This window comes from Anas platyrhynchos, chromosome 3 (genome assembly GCF_047663525.1).
Source record: "Anas platyrhynchos isolate ZD024472 breed Pekin duck chromosome 3, IASCAAS_PekinDuck_T2T, whole genome shotgun sequence".
Classification (NCBI taxonomy): Eukaryota; Metazoa; Chordata; class Aves; order Anseriformes; family Anatidae; genus Anas; species Anas platyrhynchos.
In genome coordinates, this window is record NC_092589.1 from 22,595,001 (window position 1) to 22,618,767 (window position 23,767).

A 23,767-nucleotide genomic window follows, 5' to 3' on the forward strand; every position below is an offset into this window, starting at 1 on the left:
TAACTTTAACACTGAAGTGAGAAGTCTGAAATCAAACTTGCTGTCCTGAAATACTGCTTCTGTTCTACTAGTTAAAACTTTAGGAATGTAAGAGTCAAGATTCACACTGCTCTTTCAACTGTTGTCTGCAGGTGAGGGACAAAACCAGCATGTAATTAAAAAAGATTTGGAAGAACTTTTCTGACAATAATTTGAGTTAGTCACTTATCAATACTGCTGTCATTAAAGCAACCAATTTGTCTGCTCAACAGTTTATAGATAAAAATACAAAAAATAAAACCAGAGACAGTAGTACTGTCAAGCCAGTGACTGAAGTTGCGAGTTTTAATAGGAGTCTTTCTTGTTGACAGTTCTGCATTCAGAACCAGACACATGGGATAAACATAATCAGGCTTACCAGGCCCTGCAGGTAAAGTCCCTGGTGTATGGTGGAAAAATGACTTACACCTTACTGTGTTGTCAAAATAGTACTTTCGAAACAATTACCATTGTAGTATGCCTGCTGTCTGGAATGGATGGATGAGGTGTACTGCCAAAGGGTCATCATTCCCCCATTTTTCTAATGGCAAGCTCAGGTGTTTCTGAACTGTAAATTGGTTTTTGCATTTCATAAATGATGTATATCCTTAGCAACCTGCAGACTCTTCATGCCCATGACACAAAGGAACATACTGTCTAAATGGCAAATCTAAACACTGACAACCTTTCTGATGAATAGAGATAACAATCAAAGCACCAATGTCTAGAAATTAGAAAATCTAAATTATTGTCTGTAAGAATGTCTGAGAACTGTCACCAGTTGAAATACCCAGAAAAAGAACGTATTAATCATCAGTGCATTCTGTCATCCTTCACCTTGAAACAATTAGAATGTATTATTACTTTGTTATTCCTCTACTACATGACTATTTTATGCTGAATTCCTTTAGCCTGATCAACTCAGCTTAGTACATTAAAAATAGTAGATTTATGAGCAAAAAACCTCAACAACTCTATGAGCAACTTTTTAAAGCAGATACTACTGATTTAACTTTGAAATTAAAGAAAAAAATATTTCCAACATTAGCAATATTAACATAAGCAAACAAACATGTAAAGTTTCTGTAAAAAAGGAAGAGAAAGAATAACCTGTCGCTCATGTTCTCATCTGAGCCTTTTTGCTCCTCATAGTCCATTTTGTCCTTATTTGCTTGGTTCACTTCTTCATTTTCTATTACTACCCCTTCATCCAAGACTTCTGGTCCTTGTCGAACTGCAGCTACTTTCCTTTTTTTCACTTTGCTCTTGGAAAACTCTTGATGTTGGTACGATTTGTTGTCATTGTCCATTTCTTGATCTCTGTTATCCTGCTGTTGAGTTATTGTCAGTGCATTAGAAACTTCTGATGGCAGATCTATTGCCATCCTTTTCACCTTTCTTCTCCTACGCAAAGTTCTATTTCCTAAACTGTCCACAGCCAAATCTGATTCATGCCATAGAGGTCTTTTGCCTCTAATGTTATTTAGGTTTGAGGAAGGCCTACGTTTAGCAACCAATAACTGGTCATCCGAGTCACTGTGGTCTTTCTTATTAGCATGATTCTCCCTGTAATCTTTGCTTGATTCTTCTAAACTGGAATCCGAACCTTCACTTAAACAGTGACCAGTCTCCCAAGGATGATGGGTGGTAAATGAGCGTCTTTTTCGTCCCCTCCTTTTTCTTGCCTGTCTTTTTAGAAGACAAGACACACTTCGAGAATGATCTCCAGTATCAGCAAAACCTCCTCTGGCTTGTTCTGAACTTTCTTCCAGTGCTGAGACTAGATCATGAACCAGCTCCTCCATAGTCCTACTGAAATGCCTGTATTTTCCAAGAGAAAAAGAAAACAAAGAAACCAACAAATGAATCTGAAAAGTGTCAAATACAACTTCATCTGCCAAAATAATTTTAGTCACTTTAGGCAATGGAGTCTTAATGGCTATCTTAGAACATCACCATATTTCTGATGAGATCCAAAACCTTGCCAGCTTGTCCTACTCTACTTGCAACACACTAGTACACCTTTTAAAAGGTTACCATCCCAATTTTCTGTCTTGGAAACAAGAGCATCTTTTTTCCCCTATTTATTGTTGACCTTGCTATTATTGTTTGTATTTAATTTTTCTCATCACATTTTCATGATTTTCAGGGATTCCACATTGCAAGAACACTCACTAACTGTAGGCAGGGAGCATGTTTTAAAATTATGAATGGGAAATTGAATACGTAATATTACTCCTTGGTAGTGTATTAGCGAGTTCTGTTTAAGAGTTGTCACTGGGATAAAATCTTTAAAGGATAATTATCTCTTGATGCTACGTAGATGCCAAAACGAAGATAGCAATTCTTGGATAATAGATGACTTTTAAAATAGTAAATCCATCTTTCCAAATGGCTAATATCTATTTCATTTTTTAAAATATTGATTCAGTGAAGTGATATTAAGTTGAGAGAATACTTTGCTATGAGTAATTCTGAAGTATCAAATGCAAAGTTTCCTACCACATCTAGGCACCACCATCAACAGAATCACACGCCTGTGTAGGTAAAAAGATCCCTAACCACACACATCGTCTGATGGATGCCTTAACCTTTTATATGTTTCACTCCTCTCTTCTCAAATTTTAAACTATCATTTAGCATGCTTAACTCAGTGTGCTTCAGTAAGTTCACTCATACTTTATATGAACATAACTACTAAAAGAGAACATCAATAGACCGATGAACTCTAATCCTTCTCATTCACTACAAGCTCCAGTGTTAAAGATGCCTACCTGGTGACAATTACGAACACAAAGAATGCAAAGAAGTGTTAAATATTAATGAAGGAACTGATGAGCACTTTAAGAATAAACCCAAGCTGGTCATGAAAACTCTTATGTAAAGACATATTATCCTTTTAAATATTTTTCACAGATACTCACACATTCCAATTGCAAGATTACCAGAAGCAGAGAGTGCTACAAACTCAAGCTCATTTTGAATTCCTGAAACTAGAGTGTCACTTGCATTTGTTTCTCATATCTTTTTCTAACCTGCTGAAATCTCTAGTCCCATTAGTCCCTCTTAACGTAACATTTTCTCTGGCTCATCTGCTTTCTTCTGCTCTGGTACAGCAGAATCTTTATATTATCTTGTAATGAGTGAAAACAGCTCTGGAAGAATACTACAAGTTTCCGTAAGCTATTTGGTTCCCAAGCATCATAACCTCCATAATCACATAAAAATACTTCTCAGAAACAAGAGAAAGAACAGAACAGGAAAAGTGTTTCAAATGAAGCAATAATTATCTGAAAATCCAGAGAGAGAAGAGAAAGCCAATTAATCTTGGATTCAATTTTATAGACATGTGCCATTACAATGATTTAGAGCTAATCTTGGTTTTACTTCCTAAATTTTTATTATCACAGGGTAGTGAGCTTTTTTTTGTTGTTGTTTGTTTTGTCTTGGCTTTTGAAGTAGGAACTTAAATCACTGGTAAAGGCAAGTCCATGTAAATTTGTACAGGCTTTTCTATTTACTTACATAGACAAACTGGCCCACATTTCTCAGCAGCTACAACCACTGCCGGGGGGGCACTAGCCACTTTAGCCTTACTGATAAACACCCCGTGAAGACAGATATCCTTTCATGTGCAGGTATCAGAAAAGATGCTCTTCTGGTTTAGGGGGCTTTCTAATCCTTCTGAGTTAATATAAAGGAGCATAAGATTCAGATGAGCTCCAGTAGATTTAGTGTGAGCCATTGTTCCCCCAGCTACTAGCCCAGCCCTTCTGCTGCAGGCTTTCACATCCCGAGCAGAACTGAAAGAAGCGGAACTAACTAGTAGGCTTAAAGGTACCTTCACCTCCCAAAAAGAACAGATTTCTCCTGCTACCATACCAAAACATTAACTGGAACGTATACATTCTTGCAGCCCATTCTGCTGCTTCCCCTGCAGCACAAAGTAAAATGGGGATACTAATGTCTTACACCACAGTTTATGATTAATTCATTCAATTCAGCATCCCTAATCCATATGGATAGCTATCACTAAAATCAATGTAGCTCCTACAGTGGGCATATCAATTTACTTCAGATAATGGCGGAAGTATGCTGGTAAAGTTGCTTTACTTCTATGGAATACTTCAAGATCAAACAGAATATATCCACTTTGGATTTATATATCTGATCTAACCTTGCCTTGAATTCTTCAATAAATACTATCAATACAGATGGTGTCAGATCAAAAGATGAAACTCAAGAGGAGTGAACGCTATTAAGTGTTTTGGAAGTAAAGGGACAGCATGATTCTTAAAAGGCCCCAAGCAGTAAAGTATTTAGTTTCCATTAAATTACAACTTTGAATCTTAAGCATTTCTGCAATTTATCATTTCTATTGAATATCACAGCTCTTCGCTGATCTCAAAGCTGCAACATATAAACCAAGATCTGTATAGTGCAGTGATCTTGTTTACGCTACAAATTACAGCCATGGTCTTGTGCATAATACAGCTGTACTTTAACTGCATTGCATTTTGGATAGATCAGACAGTATCACGATTACTTTAGAATGGATGATTATGAGTATTGATCAGTTTGGGACACTAGAAGATCCCGTGGAGTACCTTGGGAAAAAACACACCATTCTTCAGCTTTTTAACCACACTGTACCTTCAACATGTCAGTGGTTCACATTAAAACTTTACTTCTCCTGAAAGCCCAAGAAATCTCTTTTGTTTCGTTTTATTGGATCTCTCATTTCTAATGCTGTATTTGAAGCATCAACAACCAGATAGAAGAGTTAAACTGAAACCTGTTTCCAAAATTCAGGAGCATGTGTCTACTACTGCACTATTTATCAGACAAGTCCAGTTTTGCAGCTTTCTGCCCTGATCACAACCAGCTGTCAAGGTTGTATTCCAAACCTGTGGCACATATTTCAATCATCATTGCCTACTGTAACAAAAATATTTGTGTTTGAAATAGGTTGAAAAATAATTGTGATAATGGAAGTCAGACAAAAAGTATTAAAGACATAACCAGTACCAACTGCATTCACTAAGATGAGAAATTTCACAGATTGTAATAAGGAGTGCGGAACAGCCTATTGTGGTACATAAAATATAAGTTGAGCCGTAGTTTAGCATGACTCACATAAGGCTATAAAAATGCTGTTACAGCAACAGCCCACAGCTAGCAATAAACTGTAATGTCTTCACTAGGAGAAGATTCTATTTTACTATAAGAAAATATAGTTTGCCCACACTGACCTTTACATTTATCTGAAGCAATTTTAATGTAGTTCACTAAAGGCTGACCCATTTCCTCTCTATCTTTACCAAAGCAGACCATAATAGTACTGGTTGCAGGAAACAACATAACTGCTTTCACCTCTTCCAAAAAGGGCTAACACAGCTTGTGTTAAGCATTAACATTCAGTGTAGAAACTACTGAGGGAAGTAACAGGCACTTAATTTTTCAATGCAAGTGGACTATCATATTTTTTTTGTTATTCACTTCCCACCTAAAACACAACAACGTAGAGCTCTGACCACTCACTGAACATGTAACAAACATTTAATACACTGATGGGACTGCTAATAGAGTTGCAGGACTCTTAAGAAGAGGTAGTATCTTCTACTAAACCATCTGACAGCTGCATTTACATTTACCTTCTGGTTCTGTAGATTTTTCTGTTAAATAGATAAAGAGTTCTTTACAGTGAAAGTTATACTACATCCATTTCACCAATTCGGAAAAGTAACCCTCAATAACAAATCCAAAGAAAAGCAATTTCCTCAGAACCACGATTTTTTGCTGCCATCACAACCAACCTCGATCAAAAGCTAAAAGCACAAGAAAATCAAGTAGTTTCTCAAGTATCAGGATTATAAATCCTGACTTTATATAATCTTGTTTCTCCAACATCTTGTGAACTGGTTGTACTCACACTGCACCTTTACTCTCAGGCAGGTGTTAATTTGCATTCCATTTCTTCGCATCAGAAGCGATATTCTCAAAACAATAGTTTTGAGACCTCTGCTGTTTTATCGCTGAATGTGACCAAACTTTGGAGTCAACAGATGCAAGATTTTGGGAGGGTGCAGCAGATGATAAATCTCACTGCCTGGCCAGTAGAATTTACAGATTCCAAACCCAAGAGCTATCCCTGCTCTTGGGATATGCATAAAGGGGGAAACAAATTAAAGCAAGACAACTAAGTAAAAATTATTAAATAGCTAGCAAGAAACTACAGTGGATGAGGAAATAACTTATAAAGCCACGTTACATAGAAGATTATGGTATGTATAAGAAACACAGCCTGAGCCTTCATTATTTAAACTCGACAGCCATCAAACGGCCATCGCTGACAGGAGGCCACAAAGCACCCAGTCCCATGTCTGCATCCATCTGTGTCTTTAGGTGTCCTCCCCAGCACAATCAGGTTTTCAGAGTTACACAATTAGCAAACCACATTCCAGCCCTGCACCAACCGTCATGGGGGGCAGAAGAGCTTGCTGAGAGCACCAGATAATCCCTGCCCTCCTCCACTTCTGAGGGTCTGGCCCAGTGCTTCCTGTGAAGGCTAAGAGCCACCACATTCAGAGTAAGTTTCACAAACAGATCAAAGAAACTTGATACAAAAGTAACCTTCACTTTAACATTTTAAAAGCCTGAGTCAAAACAAAAACTTACAAGAACTAAGCATCAGAAAATTACTTTGACTTTCATGTAAGATATTCTGAACAAGTACAAGAACCAAGGACTCTTGAGACAAGTTAGGAGACTATCTTGAAGCATGCCTATGTCTGAAAAAGGAAAAACAAACCCCAAATCCCAGGATATATCTCATCTTTGAGGTATAGCAACCTTTTTTTTTTTTTTTTGGTAGGAAGTTATGTGTATATATACAAATCAGTTTCACAAACTACTAAAAGTACAGAAGGGGAAATGAAAAAATGAGAATTTATGGAAGTCGTACTTGTACAGTGAAAGATGTGCACTTACTACACTTGCTGGGATTTTCTATGAACTCTTTTTGGTGCACAGCTCCTACACATTTATTTATACACAACTACAAGCAACATTTTATACCTCCTGTTACACACTGCACATCAATTCTCAGTACTGACTCTACATTTGAGAAACTCCTTTAGACATGTTTAGGAATTCCCCTGCACTTGATCTACACGAGGAAAAGTTAATAGTATTTGAGGAAAAACGGAATTTCATCAGCTGATTATGTTGCTGGTCCTCCTGAAAATTTGGGCCAGACAAACCTGGAAGAAATACATCTGACTTCTAGCAGTACTTCAGAACTACTAAATTAACAATCCTATAGATAATAAACAGCGCTTCAATAATTATGCTGAATAACTCTAGGCAGTTTATTTATTATATATAGCTGTCTAATGACAGTTACAGAAGAATATGCCAAGCTCCTGTACCTTGTGTTGCTGAACACTGTTTTTAAAGTCTCTGGAACCAAATGAATTTATATAGACACAAAATAATTAAATTTAAAGAAAAAAGACATGTTAAGTCTATAATGAAAACTTTCCCGGAATGAAGATACAAGCTATGAACCTCTTAGACAGTTACTACTATAGACAGCCTTAGTACTGAAATAAAAATAATTCTGCCAGAAGAGCATACCTCATTCTCTGAAGATTTACAGACTACAACCAACAGAAGTTGCATTTATGGGCACATCCATATGCCTACCAATGCTGGCATACTTTTTCTAGAACTGTATACTATCTATGCAAAATGCTTTCTAATTAGGACTGTTTCTCATTTATCAAAACCTAAAAACCCATGGAAATACTACCCCCCCCAACAGACAGACACACACACACAAAGTGGTGGTATCAGCTGAAATGTAGGAGGAAGAAGTTCGTTCTGTAAGAAAATTAAGAACTAAGCCTCTTTCTTCCTCTTTTTTCCTGTTGCCGTGTAAGAAGCAAAGTGATCTATAAAATAAAACCTGTTGAAGACCTGGCAACCCTACCTGCAGGTGACTGTATACATAACGCTCCCTCTAGAAAAAGTGGCAAAGCCTCAACCCAGGCCTCAAATTATCATCAATATTCCAGAAAAACAAAATAAAACAAGTACCACAGTCCTCTCCACTCCCATTAGTTAAAGTGAAATGAAGTTACACACACCACGTGATACCTAACATACCACAAGACACTGAAAACTTCACGTAGGAAATTAAAAACAGTGAGTTCTGAAGGAAACAATTGGTTTTTCAGCTCCATTCCATCGGGTCTCTTCACCAACAGCCTTTACGCCTCCATGGCGCATTAATAAAACCCACATCGCTCTCTTCTGTTACCCTGTTTCCACAGTCCTATGAAGAAAGCTTTAGAGTCGCTATGCTAATATCTGGGCTTAGGTACAACAGCTAACGTGTGAATTACATCGCAGCAGCACTGGCTCAGCTCTCCTTGCTCATCGGCCGCGGCCACACTTGTTGATGCTCGGTTCGCGACCGCGGCCTCAGGACGGCAGCCACACCTCACTGCCCGTTTCCACAGCCTCCACCAAAGCGCCCGGGCCTTTGACAGCTCTGCCACAACGCAAGAAATAAAACGCCCCCGTGCCACCAGCACCAGTTTGCGTGCCTGCCGTCCTCTTCCAGCAGCGCGGGGACAATCCTTCCTCCCCCTGCTGCTGGCTTACAAGCGAGGCGAGCCTGGGAGGCACGTCCAGGCCCTGCACACCCCCTCCCCGAAAATAAATCCCCCCTCCCAAGCCCCCTTTTCTCCTGCAGCCCCCCCCAGCCCTGCAGCCCCCCTTCCCCAGGCCGGCAGCAAGGGGCAGGGACCCCCCCGCATCCCCGCACCTCGCCCCCTCCCCGGCTCCCAGGCGTTGCCCCGGGGCCCTCCGCGGGGCCGGCGCCCCCCGGCCCGCCCTCACCAGCTCGTCCTCGCCGCCTGAGCTGGGGTCGGGCTGTGCTCGGCGCCCCGCAACATGAACCCGGCGCCTCCCTCCCCCGGCCGCTCCCCGGGGAGGCTGCGCCGCTCCGCACACACCGGGCCGGGGGCAGGAGGCGGCCGCGCTGCTCCGCAGGCCCCCGCCGGGAGGGCCCGGAAGCGGCTCGGGCCCCGGCAGGAAGGCGGCCGCCACCATCTCTCCCCTTCCCCGGCTCCTCGCTGGCAGCACCGCGCCCTCTCCTCGCTTACCGTCCCCCGCCGTCCCCTCGGTCCTTCCCCGCGGGGCTGCCGCTGCCGGCCCCGCTCCCCGCACGGCACCGGGCCAGGCCGAGGGCGGCCTGGTCTACCCGCGGGCGGCCTGGTCTACCCGCGGGCGGCGCGGGGTGGTACGGCCCGTTGCCATGGCGGCGGCGGCGTCGGGCGGGCGGGGGCCGTGGGGGCAGCATGGCCGCCCTGGCCCGGCTGCGGGCCCGGCTGCCGGCGCTGCGGGAGGAGTATTTCCGCAGGAACAGGTACCCGGAGGGCCCGGCTGCGAGATGGCGGCGCTCCGCCAAAAATAGGTGGCTTCGCAGCCTCCCCCCTCCGGCTCCCGGGCTCGTTTTGAGGGCAAAGGGGCGCCCGCAAAGCCAGGGGCTGGAGCCTGCGGTGGTCCCATACACCCCCCCGGCCTGGGCTTGTCCGCTATCTGCTCATTCGTTTATTTATTTATTTACTTATTTATTTAGATTGACAGAGAATCCCCCAGTCGCTGAGAGAGCTGATGGCTCTGATCCGCACTGCTTGAAGTTGAGCTCTGTAAAGCAGACCGGACAGCTTGTGTCTCTAGCACCTGAGATACGTTTAGTCTTTTTTTTTTTTCTTTTTCTGCCAAGTGAAAGATTTTTTTTATGCCAGGAGAAGAAGGAGATGCTTGCCCTACCCACATCTCCACCTACAGAGCAGCACGCTGACAGGATCCCCTGCTAGTGTCCCCTTTGTGGAGGGGCCGTTTTGCACTGCGGGGTTTTCTGACCATGAAGGTGGCAACTTTTCACACGTCAGATTTTAGGAAATAAGATATTTTGAGAGCTCTTTTAATATTTCATGCACCTGTACTATAAACCCTATTATTCAAATATATTGTTGCTGCTAGTGTGCATATAACATTTATACTCAAACAGAAAAAAAAAAATCATATCCAGGATACTTCTGGTTTTTCTTCACTGTTTAATGTGTCATTTTAGAAACCAATTACAACAATATTTGCATGACTAATACGGCTCTAACATTGCTAAAAGTTGAGAGGTCAAGTTCTGCCTGCATATAGAGCATTCCCATTCTTTTGCTGAACTTTAGCTCATACTCTCGTGGCTGTACACGCAGTAGTTCACTAAATGAGCATCAGTTACAGCAGACTATACTTGTATTTCACATACTTCAGGTTATAAAGAGCAGGCTGAGTCAGACGTCGAAATCCATTGGAGGGCAGCATGCTGGATGTTTGGGGATTTGTTTTTTGGCACAGCTTGCCAAAAATGAATTGTTTCCTTTTAAGAATAGGCTATAATCCATCAGCTTCTTGAAATTCAGAGCTTTTCAGCTGAGAATTTACATGAGAGCATTCAGTCTGAGCAACTGAAGGCCTGATCAGTAATCTGATCTTTGTTCATTAGGGTGAAAATCTTGAACTTTTTCAGCAAAGCTGTGAGTAAAACCATGAAACAAATCAGAATATCTTGTTTAGAGGTTTTGATGGGCCCCTTTTAAATTTAAAAAATAAACTTTGGGTATTGAAGTGTGTCAATTTTGCAATGGTCTTTGAAGTATTTTGTGCAAAATAAAAGAACAACTTTAGTTTCAGTTGCAGAACTATTCTATATAAAGTAATACATCAGTTACAGTTGTCAAATTTGGGATGCTATGGGCATGAGTAAGGGTAATCTGTGAACTCACTCATCATTCACAAGTAGTTGGATGGTATTCATACAAAAATGTGATATATTTAAAAAGCACGTTACTCTTTAAAGCCAATATTCTACAGTGAAATACTGGATCCCCCAAAAGACCTAACTTGTTATAAAGTATCAGACAGTGTAGAAGAGTATAGATGGCAAAGTACTTGTTTTGTTTGTTTGTATGAGTTGCACTGTTTGCAGCTACCTTCAGCGGTAAAGCCTGAAGGATTTCCATGTGTACCAAGCAAATTTTAAGACAAAATAAAACTCTTTCTTTCTTCGCCTATCTATCAAGACCTAAAAGCAGAACTTAGTATAACATCAAGAGCATACAGAACGTCTAGAGCAGCTTGACTTAAAGTGACTCTGGTGAGAACTAAGTACTCTTGCTAGCAATTACTGCTGCAGGGGGAGCACAGTAATTGAAGTGCCTTAAAGTAAATCCCAAATTGGAAAACCTTCTTTATCTTTCAGAATGCATTTGCTGTTTCACGACTTTACATCTGTTCCATTAAAGATCAGGACAGGCTGATGACTGTAATGTCCTGCCTCTTGATTGTGGTTAGACCAGTGATCGATTTAACATGGTTCTTCTTCTGATCTTAATAATGTTCCTGTCATTCTTTACACAGAATTGCATTAGTCTCAGAGTATGGGGTCTTCTAAACTGTCTGTCCTTTTAGGGAAAGTACCTTTCTAGGGGAGGACTTACCCATTTACAGTACAACACAAAGAGGCCTTAAGTCTGCACCTTGAGGCTGCAATTTCTCAGCAGAAGTATTAGAATATACAAGACCTGTTAGTATATTCACTTATTTTTCCAGGAGCCTACTTTTATATGCTGTAACATCTATATGCTAGATGTTGATCTTAACTATTTTTTATTTTTTTTTAAGTCTTTGAGAAGTATTTGGAACTCTGAAAGCTTAATTCAAACTGTATGACAACTATGCGTTCTGATCAGAATGGCAGATATTGCCTTAAACAACTTAAGCCCCAAACCACTTCTTTTTCTGGCAAGGCCAGCTGTAAGTGCTTGTGGAATTATATTGCAAGAAACTTAAGTCTGTTCTTGATCCACTTAAGTAAAAGTTGTAAGGACTTCTAATGTCTCAGCTGGGCTTCTGCTCTTCCAGAAGCAGACCATGGCTGCTCATATGTTCATATATTATAAATATGCTTATATTATATTCATATATTATAAAAATGTTTTTCATCGAACTCATTTCTGGAAGTGTCTGCTTCCTATGAAGTCTAGGAAGCTAGACAAGAAAATAGCAAGAAAGCCCTCTAGTATATATGTCAGCTTTAATATTGACTTGTTTTGTGGTCCTGTGTAAAAAAGAAGATCTCTTTTCCACAGTTTCTAGGTTCTGGAACATGTCTGATGCATGTCAGATGATGAGAAAAATGGGTGCTCCTGTAACGTGATGTGGAGGCACATGCTGCACCAGCTGCTATAATAGCAGCAGAGCTAATGCTTCTTGATCTCTGGTATTAAATTGGTGTTTAGTTTTTCATGACATATAATGAGGATAATACTAATTTATCAGATAAAAATTGCTTTTGTTAGTGTTTTCCAAGGCAGTTAATGTTGAAACAACAGCAAGAACTCACTAATGTTAGCTAGATAAGAAAACTAATTAATAGTAGCCTAATTGTTATTCTGTGGCAGGCACAAGAAATTTAACTATTTGGTAAACATGTTGCTAACAAAAAATAGGATAGTAAAATATTAAGATAAAATTTTAAGTTCATAAACTTGACTCTGACATTTGGAAAAACTAACAAACGAACAACAAATAAATAAAGCTAGAGATGGTCTCATAGCTGGTTTCTACCCCTCGGCACTGAAACTCATCATAGTCATGATTTCTTCTTTAATTCTCTGAAAAATCTCTTCATTAGTCTTGTTTAGATTCAGTTTTCCTTATGTGCCTTTTTGCTTTGTCACAATTACCATTCTCCTAATAGCCATGGAAAGAAGACAAGCAAGACTATCTCATGGAATTACTTTCTAACTTGATGAGGATGAGGTCCTTTCACTTGTGCTTCTTTCTCTGCTTCTGCGTGTGCGTTTACTTTGTACTTCCTCATTCAACACCAGTCTTTGGCAACTAATAGTTCCTGAAGATTTTCTTGAAGTCATTAATTCTCCATCTCCATCTATCTTGCATCTTCAGCTGCCTTACTAGTATCTCTTTATAGATAACCTTTCTTCTCCTGTAACTTAAAAACAAATTCTTCATCTTTCTCTGCATCCTTTCTACTTCATCTGTTCTTCTGGCATCTGTATTAATCAATCATGCAATCTCAGCATGTTTTCTAATTCTTTTGGTTCATTTTGTTCCCTCCTTGCCTGCCTGCAGCACACACCAATAATCTGCCAGTTTCATTTTTACATTATCTCCAAAATCCATGTCTTTGAATTCCCGGTGCACAAAGTCCTGTCAAGACTCAATTAACTGTTGCACTGACTACTATAATTCTGTGTAAAAGATCCCCATGATTATCGCTTTGGAATCTCTCCAAATTACTAATAACATTTGTTTCTAATTCCTGGCTTCTTCTTCCTTTTAAGCCACATTTAGATTCCATATTCTGCCATTCCAGGCCTTCTGAAGTTTGCAAATTTCTACATCTAATTTCTTTCATATGCTTTCATTGTTCTAACTTGTATTTTCCCCTTACATTCGTCTCTCACTTTTCTTCATTCATCTCTTCCTCTTTTCCATATTTATCTTCTTTAAATTCCCTTCTGATATACCAGATATTCTGATATACTGATGAAGAATATTACTCTTCAAGTAATATAAAAATAAAAGTGTTGTTTGTAAAATGTTTTAAAACTAGTTCTTACCCTTAATAAACACTTCTTATTGATTGAATTGATATTTATTATGATAATATTGACTGTAGTTCAGTTACTTAATATTCCCAGGGATATCCAATTTTATACATAGCTGTGGAGTTTTTGTTATAAATCAGGCCTAATTAAAGAATTATCCAGATTTTTCACCTACAACAGAAGAACATAATTTGCTGACATGCGTATTCAGTATTGTATGGGAATAAGAATTACACTCTTCCAAACAGTATATCACCTGTAGGTTGTGATACCTTAGTGTTGCAGTAGCTTACAGTCATATTTAGTTTTCATATCTTTTAAAAAAAAATTTAGTTCTGTAGTAATAGGTAGCATGGTTTGGGTTCATTCATGTATTGTTCTGAAGCAATCTGTTGCATTTTTCCATTACTGTCTAATACCAATAAAGTTTATAAATTTAATATTTATTTAGCAATCTTTTTTAGTCCTTCTTTCTGTACTAATTTTTAAATTTTTAAAATTGATTACAGGCTATCAAGTCTCCAGTCCTCTGTAGGGGACTTAACTTTTTTATATTCACACTATGCAACTAACCTAAATTATATTGTTATGCAATATTATTGAACTTCATAGAATTAAAATTTTAACTGTAGGTGAAAAATCCAGGGAAAAACATCACAAGCTTCAACAGTAAGAAATATTTTAAAAGGATTTTTTTTCTGTTTTGGTACTAAATTATCATGCTGATAGGTATTACTACTTTTTATATTTTCTATGATTACTATAACTACTACTTTTTATGTTTTCAGATGTGTAGATGAAGACAGAAAAATAAAGTACAAAGCTGCTGTCAAAATTCAGAGCTGGTTTCGAGGATGCAGAGTCCGAGCCTATCTGAGGTAGTATATTAGGCTTATTTTAATCTGTATTTTGTACTTGAATTTAGTTCCAAAATTTCTCATGGTATTATTTGATTTTAATAAAATGAGAAAATTTTGAAAAAAAAACAAACAAACAACAGTCTATCATTTATTCTGCTTTTAAATTGAATGAAACATATGCTGGGCCACTGTAAAAAACAATTATTTTTGATTTTCATAGCTATATGCAATTAAAATGGCAAGATGCTAGTAAGCAGCTAATAAGTAGCAAAGAAACAGTCCATCTTCAATATAGAATCATAAAATATCCCAAGTTGGAAGGGACCCATAAGAATTACTGTGTCTCACTCCTGGCTCCAAACAGGACCCCCAGAAATCAAACCCTATGTCTGCGAGCATTGTCCAAATACTTCCTGAACTCTGCCAGGCTTGGTGCCGTGACATCTTCCCCAGGGAGCCTGTTTCAGTGCCTTACCACCCTCTAGGTGAAGAACCTTTTCCTACCCCCCAGCCTGACCCTCCCCTGTCTATTTATGAGGAATACATGGCAGGGCACCTTTGACACTCTCTTATTATCCATGAATAACTTCAACGAGAAAACAAGTACTTATTTTGATACCACTTCATAAGTCAAACTTTTAGAATATAATTGGCAGTCCCACCAACACTATGCTGATACTAATAGACAGTATTGTCTGAGAGATGTTGACATGACTGGAGAAAATAACGTTCTCCAGTTAAGCTGTTTGCATAGACTTTTCTTATCTCTCTTGCTGTGGACCTTAGACAAAAATTGCCTAGTAAGTGTATGGTAACAGGATTCTTACTGTAGAAAATTAACTTCCACAGATCAACTTGAACAAATCGTATTTAAAGATCTTTCTTTACATATTTTCTCCGCTTACAAAACAAAGAAAAAAAAAACAATCACTCTTTCTGTAAATTGCCATATAAAACATATTTTTGGAAGCAGTGTAGCTGGTCCCTCCACCCAGAAGACCCTTCTTCATTTTTGGTCATAAGCCCAATTGGTCAAATTCATTTCCTTGAACTTCCTTATCTTCATTAAACTTAAGACTGTGAAGGGTAGGGATTGTTGTATCTTCTAGTTTGACCTCATGCTTGTCACAAGCCATTCGGTATCACCCAGATATATTGTATTGAGCCTAACGAATTATTAGGCTAAAGAACATTAATCACTGAAAGACCAATGGGTACAGACTACACGTGCACTTGTTTGAAAAAGAAGCTCTGGTAATCTATTGTCCATTGCTGCTTCAAGTGTGTTGTCACAGGATGCAGCCATCACATGCATGTGTTCAGAAGGCAAACAAATATGGTATTTCAGCCCTCCAAGGAATATCAGCTATGCTGTCCATGTCAAAAGCCCCTACAAAGACAGAGAAGACTAAGGAATGCCCTTCTGTTTCCAGCACATGAGTAACAACAGCATGCTGTAGAAGAAAGTGAAATCACAAGTGTCTTTGCCAATCTATTTGATATGAACTTTGCTCTTCCAAACACATATCTATATTTATTAATGACATATCTGACTTTTGTAACATACGAAGAACAACATAGTCATAAGGAGCATATAAGAAGAAGTAAATCACTAAGTGTAGAAGATGATTTTCTCTGCCATCGTGTACAGTGCTCCTGCTCACAGTCCTCTTTCCAAAGATGAATGTCCTCTTTCCAAAGATGGATGGATTTAGGAGCACAATTTCAATACAGTCATTTGCGAGTGTTCTGAATTACCCTCACATTTAGCTGCTTTTAATCACCAGCTGGAAAGGCCTGCCTCCACTGAGTGACTCTTGCTGTACTACAAGGCTTCTAAATTAGATGTTCATAGTTAGGTGGTATGAATTCTTCCCCATATGGATTTTGAATTGGTCAGATAAATTGCTTAAAAGAGTTCCTAAAATCATCTATATTATAAATCACATTCTTACAGCTATTCCATAAATCTTTTTTTAATAATATAGAAGAAAGTTTTTCCAACAACAATGTATGTGTATAAATATTAGGTCAGAAGTGTGTATGTGTGCATATATACACATCTGTATGTGTGAAGTATGTTTGCTGTGACCTTCTGTTTTGAGTATCATAGAATTATAGCATCACAGAATGGTTTGGGTTGGAAGGGGCCTTAAAGATCATCTAATTCCAACCTCCCTGCCATGGGCAGGGACACCTCCTCATATACCAGGCTGCTCAAAGCCCTATCCAACTTGGATATGGGTAATGCAGGATATTATATCCTGTGTCCAAGTATGGATAATACAGTATACATTATTTTTAATAATAGGAAATAATGTATTTACAGTTGCATTTTAATGTTTCAAAACTATCTCTTTTTAATATATTTCATTTTAGACATCTGAACAAAATGGTGATTTGTATACAGAAGCGGTGGAGAGGCTATCAAAGCAGAAGATACTTCCGAAAAATAGTGAAGGTATAAAACTAGTTTTAAAATCTTGTTTACATATTTATAGAATAAGTATGAAGTAATTCATTCATTTGCTTTGAAATTAAAAAACTGAAACTTTGATCCTTGATATACACAAACATGTACTTAACTGTTATTATCGTGAAAAGTGCCATTAATTTCAGTAAACCCACTCATGGTGGTCAAGTTAAGTTAGTGCTGAAGCATTGGCAGCTCTGGAGTATTCGCTCCCAAACCAGCAATAAGATCTGCTCATGCAGAAGCCTGCCTGCATGATGCTAATTGCAGGATTGGAGCTTTTCAAGATTTTTTTTTTCCCACTAGTAGAACTTTTAATTCTGAAAATAAAATAAGCCCATGACTGTACATACTGCTGTTCTATGTTTTAGTGGTTTAAATTTCTTACTTAATGAACCTTGAAGTATTTGAGGTTTGCCTTAAGGCACACAGCAGATCACAGTCAATCTAATTCCCTTGACAGAGTTGAAGATAGCAAAAGTATATGATAGCATACCAGCTAAAAGCTTTGTTAACAGGTTTAGGAGATTAAGAAAGAGCTAATTTGTCTTTAACATAAACCAATCAAGTTCTTAACATGTAGTTAGCTTCACTAATTTATCAATTTATGTTAATATTTTACAATATTTTTTACCTGATAGTCATTTATTCGTGATGAATTTTGTTAAACAGCTGTTCTTAGTCAAAACAGACAGGTCAAGCAAAAGGAAAAAACCTGAGCCATAATGGGCTAAAGTCCATACCTCCTATGTTTTTGAGCCTAAGGACTTGTGTGCCTGAAAGCTTATCTATTACCACCACCCCCCTACCCCAATCTATCAGTAACCTAATTCAAAGTTTTAGCTCTTCCAGTTTACCTGGTTTAATTATGAATCATCCTTCCAAGCTGTGGTTTTCAGTCCATCTTCTAAAATGCTCTTATTTTTGAATACAAGTTAGATAGCTGAATAGTTGGATTAGATAGGTTTGTTTGTTTGCTTGTTGTTGTTTTAAAAGACTTTTAAAAGACTGTTTTAAAACAACAACAACAACAACAACAAATAGGGGGGACTTAACTGAAAATTGCCTCTGAGTTTAGGGAAGTTTAGTTTAATCTAGAAAACCTTCTTTAGAAAAAGAGAGACATGATAATGTTAAAATTTGTTAATGAAAATAAAGCATCCATGCAGCCATGTTGAAATGCTAATTTCATTATTAATAATAATCATTTTCCTATTTTAAACAAAAAGATGTCTCTTCAGAGACTTATTTTTATGTAATAAGATTGTAAAAACAGTCATGCCTAGATAAGATACAAAACGAATACATCACTACCATGCCTACTGTCCGTTGCAGAGTTCTGAGTGAGACTGTAAGTGAGATGGCAAGCTAATTCTTCCCAGAGGGCCAACCTGTGGTATCACCATGAAAGGCAGTAGGCACAAACTGGAAAAAATAAAATTCCACTTAAAAATAAGGCTTGATTAACTGTGAGGGTGGTCTAAGACTGGAATGAATTGTCCAGAGAGTGCAAGCCATGTCTATGGAGTCTCTGTCTTTGGAAATACTCAAAGCCCAACTGAACAAAGACCTACACAATTTACTCTAATCGACTCTGCTTTGAGCAAGGGTTTGGAACTTCAAAGGTCACCCACAGAAATCCCACCTCTCAATGTATCTATGATATGGAAGGTGTTTTTTGTCTTGTCTTTATTATTTCTTTATTCTTTTGTAGTCTTTTCTTAAATCTGCCCATTACATTTGAAGACAGTCTTTCCAATTAACAAATAACATTAACATAATAACCCAGCCAAGGTAACTAGCATCATGAAAACTCCTTAGCTTTCCATTCTTAAAATATATTTCTGAAAAGAAAAAGAAGAAAGACTTTATGTAATAAAGCCTGGTATTTGTGCTGTTATTTAAATAGACATTACTGACAAGCCCTTGACAACTCTGAAATTTTGTGGAATAACATATAACAAAATATTGGGTAAACCCACTTAAAACACATTCTAAATCCTACCACAAATCCATCCAGATTCTGGATACTGGCACTTATCTAGTATTAGCCAGAGCTTTAAACAGAATCTGTCAGCAAGCTTATGAACTGTACAATCGACATAGAAAAACATATTTTCCATCAAAATCTTCATTTTGTGCTTGTTGTCTCTTTAGAGAGGACAAAGTAGCATAGCCTGATTGGAAGCCAACCTGAAAGCCATACAAGTAGCAGATAAAAAGGCATCTTTTTGTCCCTTTTGACTACTGTACTCGATATTGTATGTTCTCAGATTGGATTTAGATACAAAGTTCAAGTTCATTCCCTATATTCATCCCTATCTTTATGCACTCAATGACTGGGTGAATTTTAATTTTTTAATAAACTGGGTGAATTTTGGAAAATTTTAAAATGAAACAAAAATCTTCTCAGCAGACTAATGGAGCTTTTAAGTTAAAAGATCCATTAATATGTGTTGAACTCTTGCTAATAACACTTGTAATGACTCCTGATGATGAAATGCAGTAATACACTTGACATGACAGAATTTTTTTTCATATTTTCTTTTTGTTAAATAGAAAACTATTTGGTCACTTTAAATTTTTCTCATGATAATAACTGGATTGGTATCTGCTGCCAGCAAACAAGGCAAAGCATATGCACAAAATACCCATGATTACTTGATAATAAATCATTTTAATGATTATATTCAAAATTGTGAAATGTGAGTGGTACTGATGCGGAAAATAACAAAGGCTGAGGCTCATCAGATTGGCTGTCCATATGTGCATCACTACTAGTATTTAATTTGTAACTCCTCTAGTGCCGCTTCTGTTGATTTTTAAAATATATTAAGTCAAGAAATCCCACTATTTATAGTGCTTATATGACCAGAGTTACATGCCTTTCTGTATTCTAATTATAAATGCTTTGGTAAAAAAGTTCGATTCCTAATATTGATACCAAACTAAAATTAAAGACCGAGTCCCTACAGGTTTTTTAATCCTTTAGTTACATTGGTAGTACTGGGTTCTGAAAGTCTTGTAATATCTGCAGGAAAGGATGAATTTTAAAACCAGGCAAACACCAGAACATGAATCAAACTGTATGTCAGTGTTCCTTGTTTTAATGCTTCTCAAAGACAAGAAATCACCTGCTAAGGCAAATAGAATTCTAACATTTCATTGGTATATGAAGTTGGTATTCATGATGGGCATATTTTCAGCTCACTTTGGAGGGACATGCATTTATAAAAAGTGAGTTTTTTATGGTGCATAGTTTGAAATCATCTTAAATAGTTTAGCTTCAACTCAGTAACCAATTTTAAATTCCCAGTTCAATAGAAATTAGGCAAATGCATATTTGCTCTATAAAAAAAAAAAAAAGTGCCTGTTGACTTAGACCACATGTTCATTCCTTCTTTAAATCTACTTTCAATCAAATTTCTATTTCTCCTATGAAATGTTACCTTGTATTATCTGTTTAAATACAAAGAAAACACTAATCACGATCAGGACACATTTGTAAGTTTTTGTAAGTTATCCCCAAATGTGTTTCTAAATAGTAAGAAAATGATAAAGTAGATTAAGTTCCCAGCAGTTTATACACAAAAGATTCAAATATATTCTGGAATCATAGCCGTTAAAGTAAACTAGTGGGGAGACATATATAAACATCAGAGACAGATACAAGCACTACATAGTTTGGAAGTGGTGGTGGTGAGTGTGGATGGGATGGTGAGCTAATTCTTCCCAGAGATTCAGCCTGCCTTGGAACTTGGCACCCAGTGAAATGATGACAGGCAATGGGCACAAATTGAAATCCAATAAATTCCACTTAAACATGAGAAAAGTGGACATGAGACATGTCTTCTGGACAATAGGGACCCAGTTTAGAAAATATTTTTTTGTTTACTAGGGAAGCTCATAAATGCAGACTTGAATTAAGCATTAAATTATGCCTATGCTTTTGTGAACAGGAATGAACACATTGTCCATCACTTGTGGTAGCAGAGTTTAGGGCATGATAATCAAGATTAGAAAACTGAGGGCACATCCATTTGCGAACAAACCTAGACGGCAACACAGACTTTGGCTGTGTCCGAGGGTAAAGTTGTAAGACAAAGTGGTAAGAGCTATTCTCCATTTGACTGAACTGTGATTTAGAGCAGTGTTGAATAAAAGCAGGAATGTATAATTCCCATTCTGTTATGTGTGACCTTGTTAAGTAGTGGTAGCATAAGGCCCAGATTTGTCACACCTAAATGGGGTATGTGAGTTAGGAGCCTAGTTGCCATTGACTATCTCTGTAAATAGCATAGTGAGATGCATTTGCAGAGCTCTTCAGTATTTTACCAAGTTCTGTGGAAAAGTGATCTCCCTGTTTCAGTAATGATGACATGAAGAACATAATGACAATAGTCCTCCCAGTTAGGGTCTTCAGTGAATTAGGGTGAATTCAGATCAAAGTGGTCACGGCCTTCAAATATGAGAAGAATAAACAAAAAAGCGTGAAATTGTTTAATTTAATCACTGATGGGCAGAAATACAGCGATCATTTTAAAGCTTAGAAATCTCCATTAAAAATGTAATGGATCTATTTGGTGGTGCTGAAACTCTTGCATTCTCTTCCAAAGAAAGAAAGGATGAGCTTCAAAGCAAAATTACATCAATTTAATTGAACTGTTTAAGCACATACCTAGACCTGGAAACCATTATTTCATTCAAATATCTACAGTTAGCATCACTTAGAAAACATTTAAGCTGAGAAAAGTGAAGATAGAGTCCACTATTTATTCTAATTCATACCTTTGTTACTGAGATTTCCTCTTACATATATATGTATGTATATATATATGGGTATATATAAAGTGCACTTGTGTATGTGTGTATATATATATATATAAGTAAAACTTTTTTTTTTCTTTCTTTTTTTTTAATTTAGCAGTCCTGCATTTTTCTTTCAAATAGTGAATATCTTTTCTCCTGTATCTGTTATTAGTAGATTGGTACAATATTAAAGTGAGCATTTAAAATGTACCTTAATTAAACTGCAGGAATTATGCCTTGCTTAATGTAATGAAGAAAGAGAATTTAAAATGAAGTAGCATCATTGTGTTCATTTGTAAATAACATATTGCAGCCAACTGTTTCTTAATTGCCCAGACTGTTGATAAATAATCCAGTCCTGCTGCTCTCCACAGACAATTTGCTTTGGATCAGACTAGGCAATTCAAATAACACTAATTACAGTGAAACCCTTTTATAGTGAATTCCTGTTTGCCATGGGGGAGAAAATCACTATATCAGGGAAAAGCACTTTTGCCTTTGATTTGTGTCTAAAACATGAGAAACACATAAAAGCTGCATGTTGTTCTAAATAAAGGACATACTCTTGCATTCAAAGTACTTATATTTTACTTTTTATGATACAATTGTGAATTATGTTCATTTTGCATTTGTAATTAGAGGGCGGAACAGATGTGAAAGCTTAGTTTAAAGTGATGTATCCATTAAAATAACCTATGCTGCCAAGTGATTGCTTAGTATAATAGGGGATTCGTTCACTATGAGAGGAATTCTACTTTATTGGAAAGAAACCAGGACTTCAGAAAATGTTTTCTATATCAGGGGATTCACTATAACATGGTATCATTGTATTTATGATTTTATGATGTTGAAATGAATATTAAATGAAACAAAATTCCCAAGGATTACTCAGGAGGCAGCTAAGTACATAACATTTAGTACAGATGGTTGGAAGGCACAATTTTGCTCCATCACTGCATCCGTATCCTTGAACGATTTCGACTGAAGACAGCATTTCTTTGAATTTTTCATTAAACCAGACGTCTTGAAATATGAATTCCTTTTATGTTTCTGTGAGTTTTGGCTAAAAGAACCCCAGTGAATAAATCATACAATACTATGTGTCACCAGCACTTGTGAATATTTCTGCTTTGTTATTCTACTCTCAGTAGAGCACCATTGATTATCAAACTCAGCGGAGAGCATTTTATGATCATATATCTCCATTAGCTCCTAGTTTGACTACCATAGATTTTTCTGGTTAAGCCTGCATTATGTATTAGGAAGCCTATCTCTTCAATACAAAGTTTGATTTTATTCTCTCTAAGCCTAGAACTCTTATTATGTATTATGTATAAAGATTCTTATCTTTTATATGTAAAAATAGGAGCACTGTCTTTGTGTAACTGAAATATATGCCATCTTTTTTTTTTTTTTTTCCTTGATTCACAGACAGCATATTTTATTATGAAGATGAATTTCTACAATGAAATGGCTGTCAGGGTAAATATTTCTTCACTTGTTAAACAAATGAAAAGTCAATTGCGCTCCGAATTTGCTTTTAATAAAATGAGCAAACCAGAATAATATACACTTGATTGATATGCTGATGGCAACAGCGGGAAATAGTACATAGTTAAAAATTAAAGTTACACTCAGTAGTCTGGGATGTATTTGAAAACTGTAGCCGAATTTAAGGCATTTGTGTGTGGCTTGCCCCATTTAAATGTTCATTGTACCTTACCATATACTATAATGATAAAACAAACATTCTATCTGGGAGTATTCATACAAATATAGACATATATTTAATATTCTGACAAACTATAGGACTTCAGTGTTCACTGAAGTAGTGGTACATATCTTTTTGTTAGTACATTAAAAATGAAGTATTGAATCTCAAAAGAGTTACACCACACAGG

At 37.5% G+C, this 23,767-nt stretch overlaps 2 protein-coding genes across 6 annotated transcripts in view; one reads left to right on the forward strand and one right to left on the reverse strand.

Annotated features, from left to right (window-relative positions):
* The window catches only part of GPATCH2 (G-patch domain containing 2), a 123,182-nt gene extending 113,779 nt beyond the window's left edge, over positions 1 to 9,403 (reverse strand). For 2 of the 3 annotated variants that reach the window (XM_027453741.3, XM_027453744.3), the window contains exons 1-2: positions 9,192 to 9,403; positions 1,129 to 1,839 (exon numbers count right to left, since the gene is read on the reverse strand). In XM_027453741.3, coding sequence (XP_027309542.1) covers positions 1,129 to 1,839; positions 9,192 to 9,388 — 908 coding nt within the window. In that variant the 5' untranslated portion in view covers positions 9,389 to 9,403. Of the gene's footprint in view, positions 1 to 1,128; positions 1,840 to 8,925; positions 9,127 to 9,191 lie in introns of those variants that run through there. The other variant, XM_027453742.3, reaches the window with a different exon arrangement.
* SPATA17 (spermatogenesis associated 17) overlaps positions 9,337 to 23,767 on the forward strand; it is a 96,217-nt gene continuing 81,786 nt past the window's right edge. For 2 of the 3 annotated variants that reach the window (XM_027453745.3, XM_038176578.2), the window contains exons 1-4: positions 9,337 to 9,454; positions 14,513 to 14,602; positions 16,964 to 17,045; positions 23,298 to 23,348. In XM_027453745.3, coding sequence (XP_027309546.1) covers positions 9,387 to 9,454; positions 14,513 to 14,602; positions 16,964 to 17,045; positions 23,298 to 23,348 — 291 coding nt within the window. In that variant the 5' untranslated portion in view covers positions 9,337 to 9,386. The remainder of the gene's footprint in view (positions 9,455 to 14,512; positions 14,603 to 16,963; positions 17,046 to 23,297; positions 23,349 to 23,767) is intronic. The other variant, XM_038176577.2, reaches the window with a different exon arrangement.